Below are 10,094 nucleotides of genomic sequence, written 5' to 3'. Positions count from 1 at the left end.
CACGCAGCAGAGGCCCTCCGGCGCCTGTAAAGCTGTCCTTCAGCATTTTTTTCTGCTAGAAATGACTTTGGCCAATAAAAAGTCAGTCCGGTATGTGTGTGTTTCTCCTGCCACATCCTGAAAATAACAAACACACATACATGCAGTCTATGGCTCAAACCTGGTCACACTCTCAGAAATGGACAGCACTGGACAGCACCAGTTCAGAGATCCAGGTCCAACAGATGCACATGACTGCCTAAGCCATAGCCTTGATAGTTTCTTACCCTTTACTTAATACATCTATTAACTGTCCAGTCCAGCCAAACGAGGCCTTGCTCTTGCCTTTGCCTTTTAGATGACCTCGTCGTCTACTTAATACTACAGCATAGCCTATTCCATCTGAGAGCTGTGTGTGTGTGTGTGTGTGTGGCATTTCTGTTTTTCTTGTAAATCATGCCCTCTGTTGTAGTGAACGGTGTGAAAGTGCAGCTTTTCTCCGCCACGCCTCTTTCTCTAACTCTTATGTGCAAAGAAAAGACCTTCATATCCCAGCAGAACGGTCTCCACCTTTGCTAGACAGACATGCTCGGATCTACGTACTACTACGGCCACATTGGCAAAGAAGAGACGGAGCACTTGCTAGAGAAGCATGGCAGAGATGGGAGCTTTCTCGTGAGAGACAGCCAGAGCGTGCGTGGAGCTTTCTGCCTTTGCGTGAGGTAATACCACTGAATTCAGCCCGGTTTCAACGGGACTGGCCACAACTTGTGACTCTCCTGGGAAATAATTTTTTTTTATTTGAAAATATAAAAAAATAGAGACAAATAAATGCATATTCAGTGCTGTTTCTGCGTTAGAAATTATTATTATTTATTTTTGTTTGTTTTTAATATAATGCATATTATTTTTAATGTATTTTTTTCTGAAAAGTACTTAACTAAGCTAATCCTAAAAACGATAATTTTTTTATGTATATATATAATTTTCCATACGACCTCACCACGCATTTACGAGAAACGGTGTGATTTCACGTGAAACAGAAACTTTCAAATAAGGACAGTTTTTTTTTTTTTTTTTTTTTTTTTTTAGAAAACACGAATATAACGTCTTTAAGTCTTAAAATGTTAAAAATGCTACAAAATAAACTATATATAAAATGCTATACATAATGTATATAATGTCTGTTTCCCTCAAGGAAAGCTCCGTTCGTCCACACGTACAGGATTGAGCATTCGGCGCAAGGCTGGGCCGCCGAGGTAAGCAGGTTTTATCTAGTAGCTAGCCAGCGATTATTTGATTATTTGAGAGACAATATTTGACTAAATGTTCACCTTTTAGCTACATTTTGGCACTGGGAAATGTGCAATGCCTGCATTCAGTGTCTGTGTCCAATATAAAGTGTCTACACCACAAACTGAGGAGCCAAGGCAAAAGAGGGGGACCACCATTAGATATCTAGCATCATCCTGGAGCAACAACAACACTGTCCAAAAGATGCCCAATTGTCCACCCTCTTATTTCTTCAGGTGGTCAGTTTACTTTCAGCTGTGGTGCTTCCTAAATATAAAGGGAAACTTACTAGCTAACTGAAAAAAAGCTGGTCTTGGTGGTCTAAACTGGTTTAACTGGTTTGCCATTGTGGTCAAGCTGGTCAGAGCTGGATGGCCCCTTGACCAGCTGAAGGTGGTCTTGGCTGGCTTTTCCAGCAGGATGGTTGTACCTTGTCAAGAGTTGTGGAGTTAGCTACATGGAAACAAAAAACACTTGTGTCTGGTCCAGAAACCTACTTACAAAACACAGCACAGTTTAATGGTTTAGCTTAACATTTAAACCCCCATCATTGTGGCACCTAAAAAAAAGCATGTAAGCTGAAGTGGCCACAGTGATTTTAGGATGTATTTTATTCTGTAGTTTTGTATAAAGATCCATTAAAATAGCTCAGAGTATCTACTCGACCTCTCGGACGGAAAGCAGGACTTAATTTGCCTAATTTCATTAGTTTAATCACATACTCGATAAAGCGCTGAGCCCTGAATTTGCTTGGCTGCTTATAGTTTATGTGCATGTTTTTGTTCCTTTCATTTTTTTGTTCCTCTTCTCAATTACATACAATTACAACCTTTAGTTTTCCACGAATTTCAGTTTTCACCCCAGCGTTCACCGGCCGATCACAAACACCCAGCAGAGTCAGTGGAATGGTCCGACACAGGGGCAGACAGCCCCCAAGTCACAGACTACAGATATAAATGCCTATTCTTTCATGTCTGTGGTGGTTTGTTAAAGTGCGGTCTGTCAGTATGCCTGTACATGCTGAACTTACACACACATGCATTTATTTGAAGAGGATATGTGTCCAACTCGCTGAGGAACTGAATATTGACTCTTTTTTTTTTTAGACCATGAAACCTCCCCCAATACTCTTTAAAATGGTTCTTCAGAGGTTTTGTAGGATACACAGTAGTTGTATGTAGAACCATGACAACTCAGAGAACCATTCGAGTGCTCAGATCGTCCATTGGCTGGTTAAAGGGTTCTTCAAGGATGAAAAGCCTTTAATAGGTTCTTATATTTTGAATCTTTAAATATATGATACTTTATAGCACCAAAAAGAGATACTAGTTAAAGTATTATCCTTTGGCAGAATGATGCTCCATCCCTCCACTACAGTTCCAGAGACTTTTAGGTTCAGTGCCAGGTAGATATAGGCTGTTCTGGTGGCTTGTGGTCACCTAACACCCTAGTATGACATCTTATGTTTGTCTTACTAAGGTGTACATAATCAAACATAATATTTTATGATTCATAAAACGTTTAATGAGAACTTAACTGTCTAAATGAAAATGTAAGAAGTGAAAAGGATGTTTTCTCTCTTGTAAATTGAGTTAGGATACAAATCTTCAGTTGCAAGTAAGTTACAGTAAGTAACATTAAAGTTCAGTTACTCAACTATGTTTTTCCATGCCTGCCTGTTAATGCAGGGAAGCCAAGGGCCTCGTTTTTTTACTAACTAGTTGAAATTTCAGGCTTTTCAGATGATATTATTTACACAAACATTGAAGTTGCAGTTAGTAATACTGTATAACTAATGACCAACGATTTTAACATCATTTTTGGGAAAAGTACTAACATTACTGACAACTCAGGACAGTCGTATAGACATATGATGATTTGAAGATGTGAACACATCTGTGACTTTACAGAGATGAGCATTTTTTATTATAGTGATATAGTCAGATGTCATTTCTTGATTAAAGTAGAATTTTGACCTGACAAAGTATTTTACAGTACTGTATAAGTTTATCTGAATTTATCTAAACTTATCTTTCAATCCTTGAAGACCATCAACAGAGAGAAGCCACAGTGGTTCCAGTCCATGGACAAGCTTATCGAGTGCTACAGAAATCGGACTCCTCACAACATGGTTCCCCTTCTGTGCCCTCTAGAGAAAACACACCTCAATAAGGAGGACAGGAGGAACACGGGTATGTGTGTATGTGTGTGTGTGTGTTATAATTTTCTTAGGTTGTGTTAAAGAAAAAGCTTTGCTCTGTGTACTAGGTTTAGAACAGAGATTTTCAGTTGGTTCTTGAGGACTTCCAGCTACGCCACCTTTCTCTTTTTTTACAAAACAACATACACTGAGTTCCCAATTTATTAGGTACATCTTGGACATACATCTTGGTACCTTTTACCAACAGCTCATCTGTAGCTCATTTATCACTGCAGTTAATCAGCCACCCTCTAGCTTAATGGAAAGAGACCACGTTTGGGCGCCCCCTTTACTTTTTTTTTTTCTCTAAAATTGTGCAAGGCTAAAATAACTGACTTGTACAATTGTATATGTTGAATATATTTATTATATCATGCCTTTTGATTTAATCTCTGATGCAATTTATGCATTGAGATCAGCTCATCTTCTAACTTTTCACTGTTCAGAAATTTTTACCGGAAGTGCTCAGTCTTTTTTATGCCATTGTACATACTGGTGACAAATGAAAGGGAAAAATCAGAATACATGAGTGGAGGAATCTGGCAAGTGATGGTGCATTCACAAACATGTAGTCCATGATGCAGTGAAGCAGTTAACAACCTATCATGCTATGTGGCATGAATGAAAAATGGTAGTCCCAGTAGCCCATTTGACCTTACCTTTGGATCAAGAAGAAAAGGTCTGTGATTTGAAAAAGAGTTCATTATTGTGGAACGGATGGCACAAGCTTTAATAACAAAGGCTGCTTAACTGTTGTTTCAGTAGAGACAATCTGCATGTACTGTAGTTTAGTAATTAGTGAGCAGGACTAGAAAGGATGGTTGAAAGTGCACATTGAGTGAGTGTGTTGCTCGTCCATTAATGTGATATGTAAGGAAAAATACAGAGCAGCTTTTTCTTATAAGATGTCAGTGCAGGATGTAATGAGCTCTACAACAGAAACAGTAATCATCAAAAGTAATAGAGAGAACAGAGAACAGAAGTAACATAGAGAGAGGTAATATAGCGGCTCTCTCATTACGGAGACAGTTACACATTAAAATATTTAGAGGTGTAAAAACCACAAGCACTGCTCTACAGAGATGTGGAAAAAACGTGATATGTCGGATGTGTCATAATATCCCCTGAGTTTCTGGTGTGGCGTACACCAAGAGAATGGTACATCCCCCTACAGTTAGATCTGGTGGCTCTTATTCTGTGGGGGGCATTTGTTTAGCATGTTTAGTGCCTGACATCCGGACACAAACCATGCAAGAAAAATGCCCCCCCACAGATTACTTCAAATTCATGATCACGATATCCTACAATAAAATGTTCATATCCTGATGAAAGAGGTCTCTTCCAGGATGCCCCCCCCCCACAGGGAACGACAGGTAGAATGGTGCTCCACCCCTTTAGCATAGTTTTAGACACTTGTTGAATTCACAAACACTCAAGCTGGTCTGACAGCTTGTGGTCACTCAACACCTGACTAAGACGTGTTATGTTGTTTTTCTTTTAATTTGTCACCCGCCTGTATATAGAGCATGTTTCTGATAAAATGAGTAAGTGTAGCTGTAACACAGGGGAGTACGAGGGGAGTATTTAGTGTTTTTACTTTGTTCATTTACCTCTACTGACTTTACTTTATTTATTTTTTTCATCAATAAGTGTATGTCATTGAGACATTACTGTATTTTGAGAATTGTTACAGCTATAGGATATGTAAGAGAAATGCAGAGTAATTCAACAGAGTTAAATAGGTACAGAGAAAACTTAAAGCAACACTGTAAAAAAATGGGAGATATGGCGTTTTTTACTCCTGGGCTTCTCCTACAGTTGGGAGGTGAAGGATACCATTTTCTGAGAGATGCAGAACTGTAACTGTGAAAGTAAAACTTTCACGCTATTTTACACAAATATGACTCAAGCAATTCTCAAGAGAGGTATCTGGCCCGCTTCTCCAATGTTACATAGTTTAGTTATCAACATGCTGAGCTGGGAGTAGCAAGGATAGAGACACTATTCTTCAAAGGAACGTGTCAGTGCATCATTTTAAGGTAAAAAGCTACATAGTGTTGCTGAGTGAATGCTGTGATTTGTGATGCCACGGCTACTTAGTAGTCAAAATAACAGTTGTGGATATGAATTTATTTGGAAATGTTTAATAAAAATATGAATTTCAAATTGGGGCTCAGCAATATGATGATATTTTAACGTATAACGCTAAATTTTGTTATTGTGATAAACTATATGCTTTTCAAAGCATATTGAGGATACTGTGAGTGCTTAATAAACACTGATCAACTGCAGGTTTCATTACAAACCGTGTAATTAGACTTACAAATGGTTTAATTAGAAATGCATCAGATGTTGAGTAATAAAAATCACTGTACTCAGAACAGCACAGTATCTGAATAGTATTTTTTAAAAATCGGTCGCTAATTATGTATTTAGTCTCTGATTACATGTGATAAAAATTTTGTATCATGAAAAATGTCATTAAACATCGTGGCATGGTATTTTTACCATATCGTCCAGCCCTTTTTATAAATCATGGAAACTCAGCTGACTGACAAAACAGACACCTCCTTGGCAGCGCCTGGTGGCTGCATCATCTGGCTACCTCTCTTATTCCTTCTCCTATTACTTCTGTATTTTGTATGAACTATCTGCCCAGTATGTGGAAGCCAAACTTAGTCCATGACATAGAAACACTAGTAGACATCAATAAACGCTACATGGACCTACCGTTTGCTGATCCCACACTGGACATTGTTCGACCCAGAGGCCTGCAGCCGACTGTGGTCTTACCTTGCGAATGTAAACAGAGGCGGGGAAGGTGAGTGGATGCCTGAGTGAGGCTAATGAAGTTAACCAGGATCCCACTTCCCAGCCTACTGCTCACGATTGCTGGAGAACAAGGTGGAAGAACTGAGACTTGGGCTTTTGACAAATCGCCAGGTTGTGGTTGGATCTTTTAGTCAGATGTTTATATGGTATACTGAAGTAAAATAATGAGCATTCTGTCAAATACATCCACTTTAAGCACATATTTAATATTTACAGTGTTGACCCTTAACGTCTTCTGCAATTCACCTTGGCATGCTGGATATCTGCGTTTGGAGTTGGTCACAGTTTCTGTATTTTTGTGTGTCCATTGTCTTTTTGAGAATTGACCACAGATTCTCAAAAAAAATTGAGAATCTGGGGAGTTTCCTGGCTATGGACCCAAAATGTCAATGTTGTGTTGACCGAGCCACTTGGTAATCACTTTTGCCTTGTGACATGGTGCTCCGTCATGCTGGAAAAAGCATTGCTCATCACCAAATTGCTCCTGGATCATTGGGAGAAGTTGTTGGAAGATGTTTTGATACCATGCATGGCAATGTCTTAGGCCAAATTTTGAGCAAACTCACTCTCTTGGAAGAAGCAACCCCACACATGAATGGTCTCAGGATGGTTCACTGTTTGCATGACGCAGGACTCATGGCAGCGCTCACCTTATCATCTCCGGGCAATCATTTTTCCAGATGTCCCAAACAGTCTGAAGAGATCTTAATCATTCCCCCCAATCTTCTGCAGTCCCTGTACCTCCTGCAGAAGAATGTTGCTTCTTTGCTGCCCTTTTTAACACCAAGCCATCCTCCAAAAGCTTTCACCCTACTGTACATGCAGATGCACTCACACCTGCCTTCTGCAGCTCTTTAAATAGTGCTGCACAAACAACAGCCTCTCCCTCAAACGCCAGCCAAACCAAGGAGCAGAGTGTACACACCCCTGAGCATCGAAGAGACGGCAGTGGCCAGAGTGAGCAGCTTCTCGGTGTCCACGTGTCTGAGGATCTCACCTGGTCTCTCAACACATGTAAATGTGTCAATCATCAGGAAGGCCCAGTAACACCTCCACTTTCTTCAACGGCTGAGAAGAGTCAACCTGCCACAACAGCTCCTTTGCAACTTCTACAAGTCGACTGTGGAGAGGATCCTGTACAGTCTGGTACAGTAGTGCCACTGCTGCTGAACATAAGGCCCTGCAGAGTGTGGTGAAAACTGTCCCGTACATTACTGCAGCTACCCCCCACCCATACAGGACCTCTACAACAAAAGATTTCGCAAGATCACCATCAGCCTCTCCTTTGAACCCGCTCACCCAAGCCACTTTCTGTTCCTACCCCTGCCATCCATCAGGTTCAAGAACAGATTTTCCCGCATGCTGTTAAACTGGTCTCACCATTAACACCAACCTTAGCTCCCTCTGTACATAAGCTGTGCACTGTTCTCTCACCTAAACCCTAGCTGCTTTACATTTCCTTGCACTTGACACTTGTTTATGTATGTGATGCTTTTTACAACAGCAGACTGGTCTACCTCAGCATACACTCCTGAACTCTGTGTTTTACTCCTCATTAACACACAGCACATCACTGCTCTACATATTTGTTCCATTTTTTCCATTCTATTATTAAAGTAAGTAAATTACCCAGCCTTCATGTACACATTTGCACATATTTGTATATTAAGTATTTTTTGTAGTTATTGTCTTTGTACTTACTGACTACTTGACTATCTGCTATGCATGATTTGACTTTCATCTGTTGCTTATTCTGCACTGGACAGTTATATGGGTTCCGATGTACTGTACAACCCTGTGCTAGTATAATAACAAAGTTGAATTGAATGTAAAATCTAAATGTAAGGATTGAATATGTTGAAAATTGTTGGAAATGTAATCGAAAAAATACAATTACTCAAGTATTTTTCACCCCAGTCCTCAAAGACCAAACTGAAAATCTGTGCTCTAAATCTCAGCCAAATGAGTCTTAGGGCTCATCTAATATGAATCTGGATATTTTTGAAAACATTGTTTTTCTCTCTGTTGTGCTGAAACACATTTTCTTACTGCTCTGTTCAAACAGCAGATCTCCATAACTCAATCTCACACACAGACTCTAAAGCTAATTAGTACCAGCAGAAATAAAAGCTTAAAGCTCACAAAAAAGTCTACTATAGAGTTTTTATTTGACATTACCCACACACATACTTCTTAGAAGAGTTTTCCATCCACATGGTCACCAAGGACACAGTGCTTAAAACGCTGTGTTCATGAGGACGGTCGGCCAAAATCTTATATTCTTATATATTATATAAAGATATTTTTAGAAATATCTGGACGCTTGTGGACGGGGCCTTAGAAACATATTGGCATCGGTAGTAGGCTTTGGATTAATAACACTGCGAAGCACTGTGTCCTTGGACTGTTTTGCATTTTCTGCATGCGAGAAACTTGTGCACAGTAGTATATCCGATAAGTCATTTCGGGTTTGTGCTGCCAGAGATAAAGCCGCAGTGTGTTGAGCCTGTGGGTGATTCAGTTTGCATATTTGCATGTGGGTAATCCCCCTCATTGTCTTTAGAAACGTGTCCTAGGTCCAAGTGCACAGTAAATCTTAATAGTAAAAGACAGACATCTTGATCTACTGTCCTATAAATTATTGTCTTTTTGTTTTGACTTCAGTTTGAGCACCTTCAGCCGAGTGTGGTTTTTAACCACAGTCCTCAGCAGCAGATACCAAACCAGTTTAACCCGGGTGCATCTTATATCTCTAACAACCTCTGTGTCTTTATTCATCAGCACAACTGGCCTACATGGAGATATGAGGACCTTCTGGGACCCTCAGAGACAGAGCATGTACAAATGCAAAACGGCACATTTTCCTTCTTTTTTTCCTTTTCTTTTTTTCACTTCATTTTTTTTAAAATAAGGAGTTTAAGCTCATTGTCTTTAAATCGTGTGAATGTCTTGCTTATTTGTGTGTAAACTGGAGAGCAAAGTGTTCTAGTCTAATCTTAGTGAAGTACAGATTTCTACAGTGAGCCCTCTATCGTTCTGTTAGTTGTTACAGGTTTTATGCTAACATACCACAAGATGGCAGTAGGGCTCCTAAAATAAAAGATTCAGATTTGTTTTTAACGTTGAACAACATATAACCACTTTGGACTTTTGGCATTGAAATCGTGATTTTTAAGATTCTGTGGTTTTACAGATAAAGTGGTAGTAGTGGTTGAAAATTTATCATTAAGAGGACATAATTCATAACTATGTATAACTATCTTTAAAGAATATCTCAGGTGTACATGTGTTTCACACTGATGTTTCACAGCTGCTTTGGACACGAAGTGTGATAGTGCAAGACACCATTCTACAAAAGTGAGGAAGTTCTGGTGGTGTTATGAATGACTCAATCTTTCAGAGTTAAACCTGATTAAGAACTGCGTGGGAAAATGTGGGAAACACAGCCACTATAAGAGGACAGCAGTTCATTTCGAGGGACTTTAATGACAATTGTACAAAGCTGTTTGAGGGGGCCATCAAGATCAAAGGAGGACCAACACAAGACTCATACCCACTTTTAATGTCTTTATTTTTGTACTTTTTGGAATAAAATGGACAAAATAAAACATGTCTAATTACAATTGGATCTGAACGATTCATAGGAGCTCTTCTGCTTTCTGTATATGTGCTTCAAGTAACTGAAAAATCCAAAATACACTACATGGACAAAAGTATTGGGACACCTTCATAGTTTCTTCTGAAGTTCTTAATTGTGTCTACTGTCCATGGAAGGCCTTCTACTACATTT

General features: G+C 39.4%; 1 protein-coding gene across 1 annotated transcript; it reads left to right on the top strand.

The window, feature by feature from the left end:
• Nucleotides 1–544: 544 nt before the first annotated feature.
• Nucleotides 545–10,018, top strand: LOC140535733 (SH2 domain-containing protein 1A-like). Its single transcript, XM_072657194.1, has 4 exons — nt 545–701; nt 1,178–1,238; nt 3,320–3,464; nt 9,086–10,018. Exons 1-4 carry the CDS (start codon nt 565–567, stop codon nt 9,109–9,111), a joined length of 369 nt encoding a protein of 122 aa, XP_072513295.1. The 5' UTR covers nt 545–564; the 3' UTR covers nt 9,112–10,018.
• The last annotated feature ends 76 nt before the right edge of the window (nt 10,019–10,094 follow it).

The sequence above is a fragment of the Salminus brasiliensis genome, chromosome 15, assembly GCF_030463535.1.
Source record: "Salminus brasiliensis chromosome 15, fSalBra1.hap2, whole genome shotgun sequence".
In the NCBI taxonomy this organism is placed as follows: domain Eukaryota; kingdom Metazoa; phylum Chordata; class Actinopteri; order Characiformes; family Bryconidae; genus Salminus; species Salminus brasiliensis.
This window is presented reverse-complemented; position numbering and strand designations above follow the sequence as displayed.